At 40.5% G+C, this 23,143-nt stretch overlaps 2 protein-coding genes across 3 annotated transcripts; one reads left to right on the forward strand and one right to left on the reverse strand.

The window, feature by feature from the left end:
• Positions 1 to 1,477: 1,477 nt before the first annotated feature.
• LOC144040636 (uncharacterized) lies at positions 1,478 to 8,818 on the forward strand. Its single transcript, XM_077555001.1, has 4 exons — positions 1,478 to 2,987; positions 3,063 to 3,223; positions 3,913 to 4,107; positions 8,459 to 8,818. Exons 1-4 carry the CDS (start codon positions 1,478 to 1,480, stop codon positions 8,816 to 8,818), a joined length of 2,226 nt encoding a protein of 741 aa, XP_077411127.1.
• On the reverse strand, positions 7,741 to 22,667 carry LOC144040577 (uncharacterized). 2 transcript variants are annotated; one of them, XM_077554877.1, is made up of 4 exons: positions 22,633 to 22,667; positions 22,229 to 22,344; positions 10,842 to 11,111; positions 7,741 to 10,390 (listed from the first exon to the last, which is right to left on the reverse strand). In XM_077554877.1, the coding sequence occupies exons 2-4, from the start codon at positions 22,341 to 22,343 to the stop codon at positions 9,282 to 9,284; spliced, it is 1,494 nt and encodes a 497-aa protein (XP_077411003.1). In that variant the 5' UTR covers position 22,344; positions 22,633 to 22,667; the 3' UTR covers positions 7,741 to 9,281. The 2 variants fall into 2 exon arrangements, with proteins under 2 accessions (XP_077411003.1, XP_077411004.1); XM_077554878.1 differs by lacking the exon at positions 22,633 to 22,667 and having other exon boundaries at positions 22,229 to 22,626.
• Positions 22,668 to 23,143: the final 476 nt, after the last annotated feature.

Here is a 23,143-nt window from a genome sequence, read left to right on the forward strand (position 1 = left end):
GCTGCTGTCACATTTACAACTCCCTAATGATGTTCTCTTGGTGCTGTATGTAGACCAGGGGTGGGCAAACTTTTTGACTTGCGGGCCACAATGGGTTTGAAATTTTGACAGATGGGCCGGACCAGGAGCATTTGGACCTCATAGCACAGTAAAAACACACAGATAAATGTACAACCCAATTTACTTATAGTGTGCACTAAGGACTGCGTTTTTCAAATGTGCAATATCCACTTATTTAAAACAGCTTTTCCAATAGCTTCATTTTTATTGTTTTAGCTCAACTTTTGCTGTGTTTTTATGCTTTGTAAAGTGACCTTGGGTGTTCTGAAAGGTGCTGTTTTTAAATGAAATGTATTATTATTATTATTATGATTATTATAAAATAGGCCCAATCCAGGTAGTACGTTTGCCTCAATGAATATGCAAGATGCGGCATTTACACACTATTTGGCAAAGTGGGAGGAGAAATGTAAATAGATTATAATAGCACATACACTGTGATCTGTCAAACCTGGTGACTGCATCTATTATTAATAGATTTCAATTCAAGGCGTAAAGTTAAAGAATTTTTTTCCATTGGCCCACCCATTTTTAACCCGGGCCCACAGTACGTGTGACACATGCAGCTGCATGATAGCCGCTGCGGCCTGTCACGCGCTGAGGACAAAGCGCGTACATCCAATCCGTCTCTGACTACTTTTCCATCTCCGTGGGGGACGCATAGCACACGGTGTTTGTGCAGCAGCTCAAAAAGAAGCCAAAAGCCAACGAGGAAACGCTCATAGAAGTGCTCGACGCACGCCCCGGGGATGTATTCACCAATATCAACAGTCTCCTGCATGCGCGCTCCTCACCTCACCCATGACAACATGTAGAAAGACTATCTTCAGCTGTCAAAAGGATCAAAACACGCAACAGTGCCACAATGTTGACTGATAGACTGAACTCTTTGTCCCTGCTTTCTTTCAAAAAAAGAATTGACCGATTCTCTGGACTATCAGGACATTATTGCTGTGTTCAACACAAAACCGTGCCGTCTCCTGCTGTAAATTTCCAAATCCAATAAGATAAGATAAGATCCACTGATTGTCACACCCATCTAAGTGGGGCAAAATTTGTTCTCCGCATTTGACCCATCCCCTAAGTGAGCGGTGAGCAGCAACAGCGCCGCATTCGGGAATCATGTGGTGATCTAACCTCCCAATTCCAACCCTTAATGCTGAGTGTCAAGCAGAGTGACAATCGGTCCCATTTTTATAGTCTTTGGTATGACCCGGCCGGGAATTGAACCCACGACCTCCCAGTCTCAGGACGGACACTCTAACCACTCGGCCACTGAGCTGAACAAAAAACAAACAAAAATAAAATAAAATAAATAAATAAAATTGAATTTTTTTCTAGCCTTATTGGATAAGTTCGGCGCGCCGGATTGAAACGCATAACGGGCCGTATTTGGCCCGCGGGCCGGGGTTTGCCCATGTCTGATGTAGACGATCTGCTCCTGGCTGCGCCGTCCGAGGAGTCCTGCCTTCAAGCTACACAGCTCCTTTTAAGCCACCTGGCTAAAGTCGGCTTGAAATGCTCCAAGGACAAACTCCAAATTGCCCGACTGCAAGTTGCATTTTTGGGACGTCTCATATCACAACATGGAACAGGTATTTCTCTATCACACAAAGATGACATCTTGCACCATCCCAAACCGACAAATGTGAAACAAATGTTGTCTTTTTTGGGATTGTGCAATTACTCTCGACATCATGTTCCGGATTTTGCGAAAATGACTCATTCTCTCAGACAGTTGGTGAATGAAAAAGGAATGAGAAACCTGTCACATGTTCTTGATTGGACCCAGGATGCTGAAACTTATTTTGTCCCGCTAAAACAATTTTTGTCATCAGCCGCGGCTCTTGTCGTTCCTGATTTCACTAGGATGTTTTTTTTGGACGTCTCTGAAAAGTCTTCAAGTGTGTCAGCTGTACTTTTCCACAAAACAGTGGATGGCAACAGACATGTCTGTCTGTACGCATCAACACCTCTTGAAAGATATGAGAAGCGTCATCATGTGTGTGCGGTATTTTCTTCCGCATTAGCACGCTTGATTCAGAAAACGTCTCATATTGTGTTACATCATCCGTTAACGGTACGTACATCACATAGTACGGTACAATATGTGACTAGCCAAGCTTTCACGATGACGGGAGGGAGGCAGAGAAAGATTGAGTCCGTTTTGACACAGCCTCACATTCTGTTTATACACGAAGGAAGAAATACGGCTGATGGTCTCCTCGAAGGTCAACTGCACTGCTGCACTCAGCGAACTCTTGAAGACAACTCACTGAGGGATGACTTTTACGACATCCCACTAGACAACCCAGACTTGACGTTATTTACGGACGGCTGTTGCTTTAAGGGCGATAAAGGATTTCAATCAGGCATTGCAGTAACGCAGATGACAGGTTCAACTTTTGAACTGAAGGTGGCAGAAAGATTCACAGGACAACAGTCGGCTCAACGTGCAGAAATCATCGCTGTGACTTCGGCATTAAAACTAGCAAAAGATAAGACTGTGAACATTTATACTGACTCAGCTTATGCACATGTTGTTTTGCATACTGCCATCAAAGAACGGCTAAGAAATGACTTTATGACTGCATTCGGGTGCCCTATTAAACACCAACAAGACATTTTTAATTTGATGGATGCATTATTGCTGCCAAAAGCCCTAGCTGTGATCAAATGCAAAGGGCATTCAAAAAATGATGATTTTGTCTCAGTAGGGAATGATTCCGCAGACAGGGCTGCAAAATACGTGGCTGGATACAGCCCAGAACTTCAATTTATGGTGAGCGAAGGTGAATTAGGAGACAGACAAGAAATAATTCCGGAAACAATTAAGCAGTGGCAGCTGAAAGCAAGCCCAGAAGAGAAGAGCGTTTGGCTTGCAAAAGGAGCGAAACAAGATGATGCAGGTATCTGGCTGAGAGAAGGTAAATATATCCCACCACAGTCACAATTAAAAATCCTAATTTCTGAAGCCCACGGAATATGCCATGTTGGTATAGATGAAACTTTGAGGAGACTACAAAATTGGTCACATCCCTACATGAAACAGATCGTGAAAAGTGAACTGCAGGACTGCAGTGTTTGTAATAAATTCAACTGTATGCCTACAACTAAACCTCCTCCTGGCACTCACGATCAAGAAGTGACAGCTCCGGGACAAGTAATTTCAATGGATTTTACTGATATGTTAAAACCAATAGAAGGTTACCGGTATTTACTGGTAATTGTGGATTCCTTTTCCGGGTGGCCAGAAACATATCACTGTAAGTCTGAAACAGCAGAGGTTGCGGTAAAACATTTAATTAATCATTACATACCGTCACATGGGTTCCCCAAGAAAATTCGATCGGACAATGGATCTCACTTTAAAAATAAACATCTACAGGAAGTAGAAAAAGCATTGGGGCTAAAACATACATTTGGCTCTGTTTATCATCCTCAATCACAGGGACAAATTGAACGAATGAATAGAAATATTAAAGAAAAGTTGGCTAAAGCACTGGCCTCATCAAAATTTAACTGGCTGCAAGCTCTTCCTGTAGCATTGATGAATGTGCGCATGTCATTAAATTCGGCTAAAGGCTGGACTCCTTTTGAGGGTCATAAAAACAGGCCTTTTCCAGCTCCTAATGTTCCGCTGGGAGAGTCACACGTTGCGAGGCCCCCAGTAATTAAGGAGATATTATCTACATTCTCCAAGCTAAGAAATAACCAAACAGATGTTCCTTCAAAAATAAATGATTGTGAATATGTGTGGTTAAAAGTAACAAAACAGAAATGGTGTGCTCCTAGGTGGTTGGGACCGTTCAAGGTGAAAGAGCGTACATCCTGTGCGGTGCGCTTGCATAGGAGAGGGGACACGTGGTAGCACCTGTCATCTACCAGGCCCGCTGGATCTGGCTCAACGCTGCCACCAAGGTCAACCATCTGATGATCAACGCCCACACCAGTGGCAGCCATCTGACGGATCCAAAACACGCCTGCTTCCAGTGTCTACCTGACAAGCTGCCCGCGGAGGAAGTCGCTCAAAGGAGATTCATTCAAGTGCCTTTTCCCTGGGCATCATTTCACAATTGATTCGCCTGGAAAAGCTGATCCAGTGTCAATCTGCTGCCCGAGGAGGAAATCACTCAATGGAGATTGAGTCACGTGCCCTTTTCATCAATTCACAACGATTGAGTCATTCTCTGGGAAGATAATCCCGGTGACCAATCCTTGGATCTCTGGCAGTGAGCCAGGGTTCGGAAAGAGGTTGACAACGCCTCTTCTTCTAAAAAAAAAAAAAATCAACCAACGACTGACAAACGTCCTTCTCATTCGACAAATAAACTTCTTCTCAAAAAAACAAACAAAAAAAAAACGGATTTTTTTTACATTATCTACAAGTTAAAAATATGATAAAGAAAAAAATTCCAACACTTCGGGGTACGCTCCAACCGCCTGTTTTAGCTAAAGATATTAACAAGCTTTCTCCGACAACAACAAAAAAACTTTACGTTTTAAGTTACTTTCATATACTGATAAAATGTCTTTACCCATCTCGAAATGGGAGACAGACTTGTCTATAGCACCAGAACCTGACTTTTGGATTCAAGTTTGTGAAAACGCATTTAAAATGACAAAACACACAAATTTACAACTTATCCAATATAAAATTATTGACAGAACATACATTACTCAATATATGATGAAGAAAATGGGACTCTCAGACTCCGACATTTGTCTCCAATGTTTACAAAACACTACAGACACTTATGTTCATGCTTTATGGTTATGTACTCCGGTTATGTATTTCTGGACTAAAGTCTTAGAAAAACTTTCCGCTATTTTGGACTGTAGGATACCTTTATCTCCAAACTTGTGTTTGCTAGGTGACCTAACAACAACTGACTTACCACATAAACAATTTCAATCTACACTTGTAGCCCTTACTATCGCTAAAAAAACTATTCTTTTTACAAGTATAAAGCAACTGTATGTTTTCATATTCGACACACTAGAAGCTTAACATCACCTTCGAATGTAAGCTATTCTCCTGTGTCTTTAAGAGCTCTTAAATAAACTCCTTAAAGGAACTTTTTCATACGATCTCAATTCTGCAATTTATTTGAACACGCAAAAGATTACACTTAATAAAGTAATCAAATAATGCCTTCACTAGCCATGCATTAATTAGCAAACTTTCGTCCTAGCTAGCTTGTGCTAAAAAGTATGTACCTGGAATATTGGGGCGATTTTTTTTCCATCATCATGTCGCTTTCCTTGAGCGTTAGCCTTTTGTTACTTTTAAAAAGTATGTAACTTGAAGTTGAGTCCATTGCACACGAAACGAATCGTTTCGCCAACTTCACCTTACTACACTGCCTGAAATAGACTACTACTACTACTTCCTGAGCTACCGCACCAGCAACGTAGATCAATATATGAAAATTGAAATACAGAAATTCAAGCCCTTTCCAAAAAACGTTTTATTTTTATAAAAAGGTTGTTAAAATGATTGTGCTATTTTTGTTTTGAAAATGAAAAGTAGGACCCTAAATTTCTTTTTTTATTTATTTCAAAATTAAAAATAGAATGAACAAAACGTACACGGACCAACCAGATCCTTCAATTTTTGTATATTAAATTTGATGAAGAGTTGGTTTGTTGGTTCCCTGTATGTGGATGTATTTATGATTCTTATTGCTCTTTTCTGCAGGATAAATATAGGCTCTGAATTAGTTTTGTATGTATTCCCCCACACAGTAATTCATGTATGGGAGTATGAAGGAGCAGTACAAAATGTATAATGAAGATTTATTTGGGAAATATTTGACTTAATGTAAAATTAACACTGACTTTGCCATTTTCCTTTGATGTAGATAATGTGTGATTTCCATCCCAGCTCCTCATCTATTATAACACCAATAAATTTAATTTCAGATACTTTTTCAATCTCTACATCATTTATCATAAGCTTTTAAGTTGAACAAGTCGGACAGTTTCTAAATATTATACATTTTGTTTTGTCTAAGATTAATGTTAGTTTATTTGGTCTAAACCAACTTTTCAATTTTTGTTAGCTCATCACCTACTTCATCCAGAGTTAGTTTGCATTTTGCGCTAGACTTGTGTTGGACATGAAAATAGGGCCCGTAGTGTAGACATCGTTATTAAGTATAGAAATTACATAACTGCCAAGGTTTTGCCAATTACAGTCCCATGAAAATCACAGAAAGGAAACAATGCAAAACAGTAACCTGCTTCTCTTTTATGGAAACTGCTTGCCAGAGGCTGAGCAGCACTGTATTTGTTTACGACTTGAGCAGTTCATCCCTGGCAAATTAGAATTTTTATGCGTACATTATATCGTTTCATGACCACAAATGAGTATTTTGTGGTATTTCGTATGCAGCGCGGCTTTTAGAGTCTCAAACATATATGGATTATATTAATTTATAATTATGTCAAGCCATTTTAGAGGTAGCAGTGCCGTCAATTACAATTTTTCTCCATAGGTTTGGCACATTTCTTGAAACTGAGATGACATTTTCAAAATACCATAGACAAATCCCAAAACCACCTTACAATTGTGCTAACTGAATGACGTTTCTCATCGCTTTCATCAAATTGCCAATGACTTACTTAGTACATGTCTCAATTGCCTCAGTGGATTTGTACAAATGGTTGTGTACATTTAGCCTACAGTTAGCACAATGTTCCCACATTTAGCACATGATTTTCCAAATGAATAGATCTTGCTGATCGAACTGGATTACCGGTAGTTGTTTTTCAGTCTAATGGCTGTCCTCTCCAAAACATGTCAGGAGGATTTCAGTGTGTTAAGTCATAATATGCAAAATCATCTGTTCAATTGTCAATATTAATCAGCATATCACAGGGTATCAGTGTAGAGGATGGTTGAGACATTTACGCCGTTTTGTTCGTTGCTGCATTGCATGGAAAAAATATCGGCTGCGACATGGACGAAAACCTTTGGTCTAACAGAGAGCAGCGTATGGATGGCGAGAGAATGAGGGGGAAGGTGACGATCGTGACTGCACTGTAGAGTAAATTTGACTATTTTGAGTGGGACCAAATAGACTCAGTTTTAGAGTAATAATTATACTTGGAAGAGAGTAAAATAAAAATTGGAGAAAAAAAGTCACTGAAGGGTTGAGGAACCTTCAGGTTGGGAGACAGCCACAGTACCACCTGAGCTACGCCACTTCTACTGTTTGCTAAGCTCCGAGATGTTTTTGGTCTTGTAGTAATGAAAAGTCCAGCTGATATACGAGCGATATACTAGCACACAGCAGGGGCTCTGTGGCTCAGGGAGTCGATCGGATTGATGTCTTCATTTACGCTGTGTGCTAGATATAATTATAGTTTTTAGAATTTGGTTTACACTTTCTTTTGTTGCACTCTAATGTGCAAGTAACTTTATGTGAATAAAAAATGTTGCATTTTCCTTGACTGTGTGGAGTATGTCAAACCGCTCATGTAAAATCTTTTTCCCCTGTTTTATATATAATTGTATTTTGTTAGCGGCATCTCTGCTGTTGTGACAAAACATCTAATGATTTTGACTTGCAGAGCAATTATGTCCTATTTGAGTCCTATGGCACATGCTTTACTTTTTTTTTCTTCCCCAACCCAATAAGACCCACATAATATCACAAAGGAAGTCAGAAAACATTTGGGGTTAATAATTAATTTAATAATTATATAAAATTTCTGTTACATTGGGCATAATTGAATAACATACTTCCCCACCTGGGCGGCACGGTGGTTGACTGGTTAGCACGTCCGCCTCCCAGTGCAGAGGACGTGAGATCGAGTCCGGGCTTCGGCCTTCCTGGGTGGAGTTTGCATGTTCTCACCGTGCTTGCGTGGGTTTTCTCCGGGTGCTCCGGTTTCCTCCCACATTCCAAAGACATGCATGGCAGGTTGATTGGACACTCCAAATTGTCCATAGGTGTGATTGTGAGTATGGTTGTTCGTCTCTGTGTGCCCTGCAATTGGCTGGCAACCAGTTCAGGGTGTACCCCGCCTACCTCCCGAAGCCAGCTGGGATAGGCTCCAGCAACCCCCGCGACCCTTGTGAGGACAAGCGGCTAGGAAAATGGATGGATGGATGAACTTTCCCACCTTTGCATCAAAACCCAGTTTCTTACTGTCCATCTAATCAATCATGAACATCGTATGGACACCATTAAACATTGTACAAAGTGCATGCATTGCTTTAAGTATTTTAGCATCAGTGCTAATTCCAAACATTTGTACACACAGGAGGCTTTTAGAAGGTACGTAGAAGACAAGAAGATAAAAGATCCATCCATTTTCCACCGCTCGGATCACATAGGCAGCAGTTTGAGCAGGGAAGCCCATAATTCATCTCCCTGGCCACTTTTAGCGCATTTCCACTGGAGCCCATCACCGCACTGCTCGGCTCGCTGGCGGGTTATCTCAGCTCAACCCACGCACGCACTGTGTTTTCACCTCCAATGTGCATCTGGGACACTGGGCGGAAGTAACGCATCACTGGCTGCGACACAATAGTCAAGCGCGGGAAACAATACATAACCAAAATACGGAAGCCATGGAGGATGACGCTGCCCGGTGTCGGTTGCTCGTTTTGTTTTTTGTGGTGCTTCAGGTGTTGCGCTTCTTCAGAACTCGCAATGCAAGGAGGATCGCCGCCGCGAATAAAAGGATGATGTTTTATCATCGGAAAGTCCTCGAGGCTATACGCGCTGATAGCAGTGGGAGCTAAGAAGAAGACGAACACTTGTCGAAAAGGACACGGCTGATAAGTTGTTTTTTTCCCCCCTCGCAGATGTCCATTAATGATGGCATCCAAAGACTTCCCAGGCTAGCTGAGAGAAATCTGTCTTGTGTGTCCTGGGTCATCCCTGAGGCTTCATGCTAGCGAAGTACCCAGAACACCTTACAGGCAGGCGTCCAGGAGGAATCCCAACCGAGTTACCTTATCAACATGGAGGATCAGAAACTCGACTGAGTCCCTCACGGATGACTGAGCTTCTCACTCCATCACCCCAACACCACCCACATCATCTGCTAAACGCAGAGATGCAATACTGAAGCCACCAAACCGGACCTTGTCAAGGCCTCGGCTGCGCTTAAGAATTCTGTCAATAAAAGGTTAACAACAGAATGAGTGACAAATGGCAACATACAGTTTGTGTCCAGCGCTCACTAGAAATTAACCTGACCTTCTACTGGCAATACAAACCAAACGCTGGCATTAGTTGTACAGGGACCAAAAAGACTGAGCGGGCAAAAGCCTCAGCAGAGTGGATTATTTTGTGTCTTTCTATAGTTTCCTGATAAGAGAATTTTTGGCCACAACCTGAGCAGGTAAAACGTTTCTCACCAGTGTGGGTTCTTGTGTGTCTTTCTAAGGATTTCTTACGAGAGAATGTTTGGCCGCAAACTGAGCAGGTGAAAGGCTTTTCCCCAGTGTGGATTCTTGTGTGGAGTTTTAAGGTTGTGTTATGAGAGAATTTTTGGCCACAAAATGAGCAGGTGAAAGGTTTCTCCCCAGTGTGGGTTCTCATATGGCTTGTCAATTGCGCCTTCAGATCGAATCTTCGGTCACAAAATGAACAGGCAAAAGGTTTCTCCTTACCAGTGTGGGTTCTTGTGTGTATGTTTAAACCTCGCTTCTGAGAGAAACTTTGGCCACAAACTGAGCAGGAATAAGGCTTCTCCCCAGTGTGGGTTCTTGTGTGAGTTTTTAAATCATGCTTCCGCTTGAATCTTTTGCCACAAACTGAGCAGGCGAAAGGTTTCTTACAAGTGTGTATACAAGTGTGGTGATTCAAATTTGTCTTACAACTAAATGTTTTCCCACAATGAGAACATTTTGAGGTTTTGTTGTCAATGTGACCCGTCATATCAGCTCCAGACTCATCATCATCATTACTATTGTGAGGCGTGTGTGGCAGCATGTTTTCACTATTTGATAGTGGAGCTAAGAGGCCTTCTGCTTGGGATCCTCCCCAGTGGTCTCCATCACCTTCTGTTGACATGTGTTGACAAGAGCTGCTGCTGGGAGGCTCCGCCCCTCTGCTTGTCTCACTTTTACCTTCATCTTCACTCTTCAATGGGACTCCAGTTGATGGCTTAAAGATCTTCTCCTCCATCTCCTTTTCTTTGATGTAGGGAGGGTCTTGTCCCTCTACTTTCATACAAAAGTGCTCTGGCTCCTCTTTTTTAATATAAAGAGATAGCTGCTCCTTTTCCTCTTTAAAGTGGGTGATCGCTTCATCCTCCTCTTCCTCTTTCACATGTGGGTGCTCAGGACGAACATCTTGACTGGTGTCTGCAAAACACAAGAATACAAACATTTGGTTTTGTGATTTATAATTAGAATAAAGGTTATTAGCAGAGACTGATGAGTTAAGATTACTAGTTACTATTTAGCATTAGCAAATTCACTGACTGATGGATCTGTGTGTGTGTGTGTGTGTTGGGTGGGGCTTAAGCTTGGGTAACTGCGGAAAGACCTCCACAGGGTCCAACTGTTTGAGTGGTAGCCCTGTCACAAGCCGTACTGGCCTCGCATATCCATGATATATCAATTCAAACTGCTCTTACAAGCAAATGTATTGCCACAATGAGTTTATGTTGAGTTTTTGTTGTCAATATGACTTGCAATATCATCTAAAGAGTCATAATTATCATCATCATTGTGAGGCGTGCGTGGTGCAATGTTGACATTATCTGATAGTGGAGACCGTCCACTCGTGGTCCTCCCCAGTTGTCTCCATCACCTTCTATTCTCTGTTGACATGAGCTACTGCTCGGAGGCTCAGCCCCTCTGCTCGCCTCACTTTGACCTTTGACTTCACTCTTCAAAGGGGCTCTAGTTGATGGCAACTTGCAGATCTTATTCTCTTTGAGGTAAGGCTGGTCCTCTCCCTCTTCTGTGTGCTCTGGCTCATCCTCTTTTTCAATGTAAGGGGATTGCTGCTCCTCTTCCTCTTTAAAGTGGGGGATGTCTTCATCTTCCTCTTCTTCAGGACTAACATCTTCAGTGATGACTGCAAGACAAGAATACAAACACAGGATATAGCTTTTATTGAGTTACTGTTAAGCATGAGCGAATTAACTGACTTCTTCTTTTCCTTTTCGGCTTTTCCCTTCAGGGGTCGCCACAGCGAATCAGTTGCCTCCATCTAAGCCTGTCCTCTGCATCCTCTGCTCTCACACCAACTACCTTCATATCCTCTTTAACTACATCCATAAATCTCCTTCTTTGGTCTTCCTCCAGACCTCCTGCCTGGCATTTGGAAACTCAGCATCCTTCTGCCAATAAACTCACTATCTCTCCTCTGGACTTCCAAACCATCTCAGGCTGGCCTCTCTGGCTTTATCTCCACAGCCTCTAACATGTGTTGTCCTCCTTATTCTTGATTCTATCCATCCTGGTCTCTCCCAAAGAGAACCTCAGCATCTTCATCTCTGACACCTCCAGCTCTGCCTCCTGTCTTTTCCCCAGTGGCACTGTCTCCAGACCAAACAACATCGCTGGTGTCATAAACCTTTCCTTTCATTTTAGCTGAAACTTTTCTATCACACATCACACATAACACTTTTCTCCACCAGCGAATTAACTGACAGATTACTTTTTGTTTTTTTGGGGTAGAGGGGTTATTGTGCAACCAACCAACAAAGAAAAGCCAGCACTCTCACATTCTGCAGTGTGTATTCGATGACCACGCAATCTCAGACATATATGTAAACATATGTATACGTATATGGTATTGAAAGCAACGACAAACACACAAAGTCCGTACTCAACAGAGAAGCAGAAAGAGCGGTGGACTTCCGTTGATTGAACTCACCGTCCATTCTCACAGCTTGTACTGTGACGTTCTTTGCAGCATCAATTTTTAGGTTGTCCAAGTAAAAAAGATGTGCTGTGTCATATATAATCCATTATAAATCTCTCCTTGTCCATGTTTGCTGCAGTGAATTAAGCGTTAAGCATTGTGACGTTTTGCTGACATGATTGCGAAATAGGATCTGGTGAATATTTCATTCTGAAAAGTAACCGAAATTAAAAAAAATAATTTTAAACTACGTTTGTTTTCCTGTCCCGCTCTATGTGTTCTGTGCTAGTTTTGCCATTTAACGGATGCCGACGGATGCTTCGTCCGTCAAAAATAAAAAATAGGTCTGTCCGTGCGGCGGGCTCTGGCATGACGCAGCTGGTGTAATTTGAACAAGCTGATAGAATGGAAACGATTCGGCGGCGCCTCCAGGGACATCGGGAGGGAATGAAATCCCCCCCGGGATTTTACCGCACACGCATGCGGTAAAATCCCGGGGTGACGCAGCTTCTGACTGAAGGATTAAGCTTGACTGCAATGTTATTAAGAAGGAAAAAAAAAACAGCAAGCGGGTGGCAGCAAGTATAAGATCAGCCATTATCACGCAAGGATCTTGTCGCAGAAGAAGAGAAGGAGGAAGTGTAGGTTGGGACTGGGCGTATCGTCTGTCACTAGCGTGGTGTATTTGCGCGAAGGCAGCAGACAGGAAGTAGAGATAAACAAACAAAACGGTTAACCCTGGAGGATTGCTTTTTGGCAAAAATAAAAATGATGGCGGCGATCGAGTTGCTGCACGTCAAGGAATTGACGCTTAGTTCATCAAGCAAACGCAACAAGCAGCCATCGAGCGATGATCCGCGGGGTTCACTGCTCGTTTTGCCGGTCACGTGACCCCTGGACCACTGGATGCTGCGGCAGAGCTGGAGTCAGACCAGCCAGTTTTTTTTATTTTTCATGTGCAATAAACTGTTATTTTGTTATCAAAATCACTTTTTGGAATGTTGTTGTTTTTTTGTTTTTTTTGCAGGAAAACATTTTTATGTTTGAACTGTCACAAAAAAAAAATTCTAGTATTAGTCTTAGCTATGTTGTAACACTGATAACTAAATAACGGAAAAAGACAGAAATACAAGTTTTTCTGCTGAAAGAAGATAGTCCAATCTTTCTTTTAGTAGGTTCCATCTTTAGATAGCAATAAAATACAATATTCTGTGGGCCTTGCAAGATCAGTCAAAATCCAGTAAAACTATTGAAGGGGTTGCTCCAATGAAAATGGCTGTGATTAAATTAGTTAAATTTCAAACCAAACAACAAAATCGAAAAACAGTAATCGGTCGTCTGAGCTTTTCTATGCATTTCTGAGATTTCCTACTGCGTGCGTGGTCATTGAATGCACCTGAGTCTACAGCAGAATGCGATCCAGTGCTTGCTTTTTTTTCTTTTGCTTCTCTGCAATAAATACTTTTTTTTACAAAACCTTGTTCCTAAAACTGAAAAATACGTGTGTTCTTAATATATTTATTGAAAAACATGCGTTGTATCCGCGGCAACAAACGACATCCAGTTTTGCCAATTAAATGGAAGTGTGTTTTTAACAGTGGCGTTTAAGAACAAAGTTTGTTATTTATTAAAATTAAAATAAAGACAGCAATCTTTTTGACTTATAATTATTTTAATTTATAAAAATAATGAGCCATTTCAATTAACATTTGCTACTTGTTTTAATAAAAAATAAATAAAAACAGTTTCTTGATTCCACTTACCAAAAATATATATTTTTTAATAATTTCTATAATAAAAGCAGTCTTATTTACTTGACATAATTAATTATTAATGTTGTAATGGCAAATTCAACATTTATAATATACATTATTTATAAATATTGTATAACAATAAAATATAAATTTGGGGACTTCCTGCCATCACAATTTTGGTATGACTGTGGTTGTGTCCAAGGCCGAATTTGTCGGCTACTCGACAACACGCACGGACTTACATATGAATGGACTGTCCGTCAATGCCGTTTCCGACAAGAATTGCATTGAGAGTCCACTCACTCATTCACTCCATGGACAGCCTGTGAACGTATAGTATACTTCTCCGGGATCAGTTTTTTGGTTTTTGACAGTGTTAATTGAAGCAATGTAGATGACACTCTTGACTATGCAACAAACCATATTTTTGTTTTTAGCCGAAATCAACTGAAAATAGTGACTGTATTTGCTTGCAGCTTGAAAACACAAATCTTTCTCCTTCCTCTATTGCCGTTATGATGTTGCTCCCTCAGATATAGGGACGTAACAATAACGGGAATATTGTCATATTGCGATATTAATACTGTCACATAGGGATGGGAATTGACAAGATTTTTCCGATTCCGCTTAACGATTTGATTCTCTAATCGATTCTCTTTTGGGAAAAAACTTAAATAAACGTAGACTAGCATCCACTTTTTAAAGCTTAGTTCTATCTGTAAACAAGAGACATGTAAAATTAACATGGCCTTACAAACCCAACAGGACTCCTCAATGGGGTGCCATGGGGTCCCCAGAAAAAAAAAAGAAAAGAAAAAAGATTTGAAAATAAACATAACTACATTTAAAAAATAATAATCTCCCGGACCGCTCACAAACACGACAAATGATAATCGCACGCTGTGTGTGCAAATACTTTTGCATAGTGGTATTGTTTCCTCTCTTAGACGAAATATCCCATTTGCAAATATTGCAAGTTGTCCTGTCCTTTTCTTGGAAGATGTCAACGAACTTTCGAGCGTGGCGCCATGTTTGTTGCCCGACGCGCACAGAAATGTTGATGTCATTGTCCCTTACGGAACAGATAAAGGGAATCGTTAGCCAAAACGGATTTGAAACACTGGGAGCTGGTTTTCAATTCCCATTCCTACTGCCACGATATAGTCGTCATCATGTCACGATATTAACTCTTTGACCGCCAAGCGTTTTCAGAAAAGGGATGCTGTGAGTGCCAGCCGATTTAAGCATTTTGACTGATCTTTCAAGGTCCACAGAAAATTTTGTGTTTGGACTATGGAAACACACATACTACCAAACGAAAGATTGGACTCTCATCTTTCATCAGAAAAAAAAGTTTGTTTCTACCTTATTCCGTTTTTCAGTAATCAACAATAGAAAATGGTTAGTTTAACCCAAATGCTCTGTTTTGAAACAAAATACGGAGAAATCAAGCTTTTTGTGAAACGATATTATTTGATGCACTCTAGTGAATTTGACACCTTTTTTTTACATGAATGGGTGGCAGCAAGTATAAGATCAGCCATTATCCGCCTCACGTCTTCTACTGACACCTACCCAATCTTGTCCAAAGAGAGTCATCGCTGCCATCTAGGGGCCAAAAATAGTCATTATACTAACTAGATCTGCTTGATACTTTCAGCACAGCTGGCCAAGGCTTTCCTCCACCCGTTTCCAAAAAAAAACTAAAAAAAAACATAGTGAACGTCTTTTAACATCTTTGCCGGTCCTCCGTAGGATTTTACTAAACGTTATTTAACGTTTTTGGCGGTCAAAGAGTTAAAAGCAGTACATCTGTTAAAAAAAAAAAAAAAGGTTGATTTCCATTTGTGAAGTTCCACCACCCTCTGGTGGCTAGAATTATAGTACAGTTAAATATTCTTAAGGCATGTTTTGGCCCTTCTATGTTTAAAATCCATGCTAATCGTCAGATGAAGGGGAATGTAATATGTTTGTGAACCGAGTCAATATGTGGAGGACCTAAATGTGTGTGCATTAACTCTTTGACTGCCAGACGTTTTCAAAAACGGGTTGTCGCCAGTGCCAGCCGATTTAAGCATTTTGAGTGATCTTTCAAGGTCCACAGAAAATGTTGTGTTTGGACTATGGAAACACACATACTACCAAATGAAATATTGGACTCTCAGCTTTCATCAGAAAAAAAAGTTTGTTTCTACCTTATTCCGTTCTTCAGTAATCAACAATAGAAAATGGTTACTTTCACCGAAATTCTCTCTTTTGAAACAAAAAACGGAGAAAAAGAGCTTTTTGTGAAACGATGTTATTTCATGCACTCTAGTGAATTGTACACTTCTTTTTGTCCATGAATGATGCCACAAACACCTAAAATAGTGCTTTACTTCTGTAAAACGCTTTCACCAACAATGAAAAAGTGTTTTTTGATTGCAAAATACGTTTATTTCCATTCAACAGTGTAACAATTTGACAAAACAATTTCGCAAACTATTTACAAATGTGTGCAACTGTGGTACTACTTACAATTATGTGGATGTTTCAAATACAGTTTTTCCTTTTGTAACGCTCTCCTGCGTGCAAGGAGACGCTAGGACTCGCACAACAGTTTACTTTCACTTTCACATTGGTCCGTTTTGCGTGCAAACGTTACACTTTCTTGACGGCCTTTTTTTCCGGGGAATAAAAAGCAAGTAGCAGACTGTACACACTTCCTCCGATGAATATGCATTGGACTCGGGGCACTCTCCGTCGTCCGATCGAACGTCCGCCTGTGCGTGCTCGGTTGCGCTCCGCGTTACGACACCGTCATAGCCGCCGCGTCAGCGGTTCCAATTTCGCCGTCAAGCTCGGATTCACCTTCATCATCATCGTCATCAATGTACTCTTTTAGCGTTGGTCGATGCCTTTTGTCTTGTAAGTGTAGAGCTGCTTGCAAACGCTCGCCATTGCCCGTTCCCTCCTCCATCTAGCTCCATCTAACGTCTTCTACTGCCGCGTCAATGCTTTCCAACCACGGAGTCACCATCATCTTCATCATCGATGATGATCATCGTCATCAACAATGTGCTCTTTTAGCGATGCTTTTGGTCTTTGAAAAAAACGGCTCTGGCGTTAGCTCCTCGCGACCGGCCGCCATTTTTCCTTTGTTTTCCATTCTGATCTCCTGCTCAACGCTCTAGCTCCGCCTCTACTGACGCCCACCCGATCTTGTCAAAAGAGAGTCATCGCTGCCCTCTAGGGGCCAAAAATAGTCATTAGGCTCACGAGACCTGCTTAAAACTTTCAGGAGAGCTCCGCAAGCCTTCCCAGCACCTGTTTCAAAAAAAATAAAAAAAATAATGGGAGGACGTCTTTTAACATCTTTGGCGCTCCTCCGTAGGTTTTTGCAGAACGTCATTTAACGTCTTTGGCAGTAAAAGAGTTAACAAGTAAATTCCTGAATATTAAGTGTTTTTACAGATTGTAGGTTGTTTATATGCATTGCTGTTATGTACAAAAGCAAAATGTTGTGCTTTTTTTTTTGGTGCAAGCTCCTTTTTTTTTTTTTAACAATATTGTCACCTTTTTTTTTTTAATATCGCCAACCTCCCCACAATATCGTGATAATTAGCGTATCGTTAGCTTCATATCGTGATAATATCATATCGTGATGTTTGGATATCGTTACATCCCTACTCAGATGTGAATGTTTATTTGAATACTCTCACAATGCATTCCAGTATGTTAATACCTTTTTCCTTTTATGTATGTATTGCTATTTGTTTAGCGACTTTAGTGAGTGCTATAGTCAGTGTTTTAAGTGGTCCGGAACGCACTGGTACAAATGAAACATGTAGCCATTCCCACACCATGTTAATACTTAAGTAAACTGGCCGCCGCCCAAGAAGTTTTCGAGAAAATTTACTGTGTTTTCAAGACTATAAGGCAGACTTAAAAGTCTTAGAATATTCTTATGTGTACACCGAGTTCCCGAGACGTTTTCCTTACCCACAACCCTCAGGGGCAAATTTTGCTGTGCCAACTCGCGTTTCAGATTGGTGGGCTGGTTCACGCTTGTTGCTAGTTGGCTGCTGGCTTGTATTAAAAGGTACAGCGGCAGACCGATGGGAGAAGGCAGAGGAGAGTTGCAGCTGTATGTACTCGAATGTAGAAATGGAACGAGGAAGTGAATACAAAGAAACTAAAACGCCAAATTGCAGTGTGACCTCCTGTCTCCTGTACTTAATTTCGTCTACCCCGTTTGGACCCCATGTTTTTGGCGACGTGCAGCCGCCGGGCGCTATCCGCAAAGACTACTCGAACACCGGCAGAGACCGAGCATAAACGGATAACAAAACACTACTGGTATTTGCATTGTGCAAAACAACATCGGTTTGGCTAAGAAACTCCGGAAAATGGCATCAGCTAAGAGACATGCTTAAGAGGCACAATTTAAACTGCAAGCTATCAGTTACGCGGTTGTAAATGGGAATAGAGCAGTTGCGAGATGATTCCACATCAATGAATCCATGGTTCGGAAGGGGAAGAAGCAAGAAAACTAAGTTGGGGCTTGCCATCACTCCGGGAGGATTAACGAAGAAACTCTAACTGGTCAATGAAATTGGGCTTTGAAAGTAAAGTTGCGAGAAGCATGATCAATGAGAGAAGGCGAACCCACTCCACAAAAAAAAAAACAGGGAGGCAGCGCCGGCTGGACAAGGTACGCCCACAGTATATGAATGGATTGTGGACGTCTGGGTTAAAGTGTCTGATGTTTTTCATTGTTTTGCTTTCCTTTCTGTAAGGTAAGCATTATTAATTTCGGACAGAATTATCCCAAATATTTTCTCTTCAGCCACGGCAAAGTACTTTGTGCACTTTATGCTTGCAGTTTGTGCTTTGGGATTGTGTATTAATATTTTATTTCAGTGCTGTTCAAACATGAAAAAGACTGCTACCTGTGTTTGTTCAATGCAGTGGCTCAGTTATAAGCCTGATTTTTCAGAAAAATACATTTTCATACATCTCTTACAGTGTACATGTACAAGTTTACTGATTTGTATTTTCTAAATTTAAGTTTAAAAAAAATCTCAATAATCAATTTATAGATTCGTATCAGATTAATCGTCATTGAATCGAATCCTATGAATCGTGATACGAATCGAATCGCCAGGTACTGGGTAATTCACACCCCTATTACTTACTCAAACTTCCACTCAAAGTCAGATAGGGGCGAAGGTGTCCAACTGCTAATAAGCTCAAGGGGGGACAAGGGTATGTTTCTGAGGGGCAACGTGGGACACCCACCCCACGGGCAGACTAACATTTACCCATTTCTAATAGCACATACCTACAGTATTTACATGGTGTATTAACAATGCCCTATCAGGGCTGCAGACTAAAAAAAATTGCTAGGAGTGCGGTAACCCCTAATTTAAAAATTTAGGAGCACAGGAAGAGAATTTAGAGGTGCACACTGTAAATTTGATTTGCAAAGTAAATATTCCCATTTCACTGCATTTTCACTGTATTACTGATAAATATTACAATGTTTTTGATTAATATTTTTTTTTGGGCTGGGTATCGATTTGAATTTCCTCAATTTATTCAATTTTGATTCATAATAATTCAGTTTGATTCGATTTAGATTTTTTTTTCTCTCGATTTGATTAAACCAATATTTATTAATTATGGAGCAGCAATTCTTGTTAAATATCAAGGATATGATAAAACTCCACAAACATTAAATTCTAAATGACATTTTGCAAAGGCAGTAACTTGCTAAACGATTTAGTCTATTAATGAAAGTAACATGTTATAATAACATAAGTGTTGCACAAACATTGATATTAGCAAGGATGAGATCATGAGAAAATCACAAGTCAAATTCAATAATTGTAAATATAAATTAAAAATATTCTGAATTGTCTTTAAGTGCAAAAAGTCACATCTATCATAAATGTAAGAAAATAATTAGTATGACCAGTACATTTTCAAGAAAACATTTAAATAAAAATAAAAAATAATGAAAAAAATCTGACTTCAAATTCTATTTTTTATGAATTTTTCGGAAAAAAGAGATATTAAAATAATTGATTCATGGTTTTATGAATCAATATCAGGGTTGAAAAGGAAAATTGATTCGATAGTGTTTTTTTTTTTTTTTTAAACAGCCCAAATTTTAGCCTATTTTAGCCATAAATGCTAAATATACATTTACAACTGTAACGACAATCTCTCTCCCACTCTCCCTCAACTTCAAAACATTAATATGAATGCTTTAAAGCAACACTAAGCAACTTTCAGTTTATGTTGATTATGGCAGCGCCATATGGACAAAAGTGGTAATGTTATGCCTGAAGGAAGATCACATTTCCCATGAGGACAAGCACATTGCGTCGTTTTTTTGTTTGTTTTAGCTCAAATTGACTTCCCGTCTTTGTAATGAATGGGGAAAGGGGGGAAGTGACTATGCCATAAAGCAGTCAGCACATTTGTAGTTTTTTTTATGTGGCAGTGTTCCTACCATCCGCCTCAAAGTAGCTTGCCAATAAAAATGATACAGACCCCCTCAGGCCATGGCAAAGGTGCCATTCAACTCAAAATTAGTTGAACGGCGCATTCAACTCAAAATTAGTTGAACGGCGCATTCAACTCAAAATTAGTTGAACGGCGCATTCAACTCAAAATTAGTTGAACGGCGCATTCAACTCAAAATTAGTTGAACGGCGCATTCAACTCAAAATTAGTTGAACGGCGCATTCAACTCAAAATTAGTTGAACGGCGCATTCAACTCAAAATTAGTTGAACGGCGCATTCAACTCAAAATTAGTTGAACGGCGCATTCAACTCAAAATTAGTTGAACGGCGCATTCAACTCAAAATTAGTTGAACGGCGCATTCAACTCAAAATTAGTTGAACGGCGCATTCAACTCAAAATTAGTTGAACGGCGCATTCAACTCAAAATTAGTTGAACGGCGCATTCAACTCAAAATTAGTTGAACGGCGCATTCAACTCAAAATTAGTTGAACGGCGCATTCAACTCAAAATTAGTTGAATGGCACATTCAAAAAAATTTGAGTCGAAGTTTCATCAGAAGAGTTATGAAAATATTTTATTAAGGTTGAAAAGTTCATTTGTGCTACTTTAAAGGACAAAAGAAAAGTATTACAATATTTACATGCAATGCACTAGTTCAATTTCGAATGTTTTGTTTACTTATTAGCAGCTGTCCCCAAACAATGCCACTGATTGTGTGAAGACATAGTTTGCTGGCTGGAAACAGATTAAAAACATCACTCATCACTTGAACGTGACTTGTGGGATGCCGTAATTTCTTGATGTTGCTGTGCTTTGTCCTCAAGACCAGCTACGACTTAGGTCATCTTTAGCATGCAGTTGTTGCCCGTGTTTTATTGGACAGGCTAACTGAAGATAGCAACATGAAGCTAACAAACAGGCCAGCGTGGCCGTTGCGTTTCCCCCCGTCATCCTAGTTATTCCGGCATTGCTTCAATGAGAAAAGTCTTTTGATTTGAAGTGTTGAGCAGAAGTTGGACAACAATGAAAAAGCAATGGTGGTTTAGAGGTTCTCTGGTTTACGTGAAGGCAACGGGGGACTTTTTATACTACTACTCACACAGACGGACTTACTGTACATATGAAAGAAAGTCTGTGGCTATGTCTTGTTGTCGTGGTTAGGTTACGGATGACAGTGAACGCGCCAAACTCTCGTTAAAGTTTTATTTATTCATTGTTATTATTAGGGCTAGCACAGAATGTGGAACATGACTCAAATTTACGGGACACATGAACTGAACTTCAAACGACGTGCGTGCACGCGCTACGCAGGACGAATGGTCACTCTAAAGTCAGAGTATGGCCTGCCTCTTTTTGCCAATGCATGCATCGCCGGGGAGGGAAAAAAAGCACCACATGATCGATCACGTCAAAACGAGAATTCGCCATTGGAATGGGAAAAGCGAAAGTTCTGCAAAATAATTACCCAAACCAAAGACCTACAGTAATTTCTGGACTATAATTTTGCAACATTTTACAACATTGAACCTTATCTACAATTTCAACAAGACCACCATGGCTGAAATATTGTCGTCATGATTTCGCTACCGGCACGCGAAGCACCAGCGCTCCCGAAGGTGGAGAGACATGACCATGGACTGGAGAGGTACCGAGGCCCCCTCAAGCTGCAGCTGGCTGGTCGTGACAAATGCGTCCACTAGTACATATTAAAATGTAAATATAGTTCAGCGTTGTTGTAAAACTATTATGTTTATTGAAAATTCTGTATTTTTATGACTTTGGGGACATCCGTGCCTCTGCCTTGCTGGCTGAAAAAACAGGAAATGGGCGTTGCTCCGTGATCTCACTGGTGAGTTTTTCGTTCATTAACAAAGGGCTACCAACATTTTTGTCCATGCATGTTTAAATAAAACAGATAAGACTACTGCATATAAATATTAGTATTGAAAATGTAAATTATTTATTGAACAAAAGAAGACATTTTTCATCTCAAATAGCCCCCCCCCCCGGTTCAAAAAAAGGGGAAAAAAAGTGAGAGTAAGAAGTGACCCAACCTGATCTGTGAAGCACAACTCTTGGCTGCATGCTGCCAATGATGTCCAATAGTTGACGTTGTCGCTCCTCGTCCTCTTTTGCCCCAAAATGTTCCTCTTCATACTCCGCTGTCATTCTGCGCACAATTTCACATAACAATCACAAATCTTTATGCTCACACTTGATCTGTGCTGAGCGATGTGTTGTTGATCACAAACGAATCTTCGTTAGCCGCTAGCAAGCTAAATTAAGCTAGACCGAGAAGCTTCAGCGTGCAACGAGATCGAATTTAAGCAACACGATAAATCAAAATGATGGTTTTGTCCAGTTAAGTGATGGTCATGACAAGGCGTCCTGAGTAGAGGTTTTTGTACGTTGGCTACAAATTGAGCAAATTTGGATGAATCGCATGCATTTATCCTACCAGCTGTCTCGTTCCTGTGTCGCCTCCTTTAGTCGTCACCTACTATTTCTTGTTCTACTCTTTTTTTGGAGGTTGGCAAGTAACTTTTAATGCATTACCGCCATCTTCTGAACTGGAGTGTAGCTCTGAGTAATCCTATTTCACAACGGCCTATTTAACCCTCTCTTCCCAAAAATAAAAATAGAAATTTAACACTTAACTCACATGAACTTTGCCGTTAATGTCTTTAGAATTCAAAGCTATTTCTGACATTTACCGCATTAATTGGTTGTTGTCTTGCCTATGACTATATTGCCTGCCTAATTATTTTTAACACGTGATTCTAATACATGCACGGGCGTAGTGATGGCCAATTGAAGCTGTAGTGAAGAAGATCCGAACGCGAACAACATGGACGAATTATTACTGTACTTTTGATGAGGTCCACACATAAGCAATGTGCTAAGGCCTTTGCCCCTTGCATCGGCGTAGCCATGCAGCTCAAAAGGGGCGTGTTCTATCAACCTTCGTT

This window comes from Vanacampus margaritifer, chromosome 20, assembly GCF_051991255.1.
Source record: "Vanacampus margaritifer isolate UIUO_Vmar chromosome 20, RoL_Vmar_1.0, whole genome shotgun sequence".
Classification (NCBI taxonomy): Eukaryota; Metazoa; Chordata; class Actinopteri; order Syngnathiformes; family Syngnathidae; genus Vanacampus; species Vanacampus margaritifer.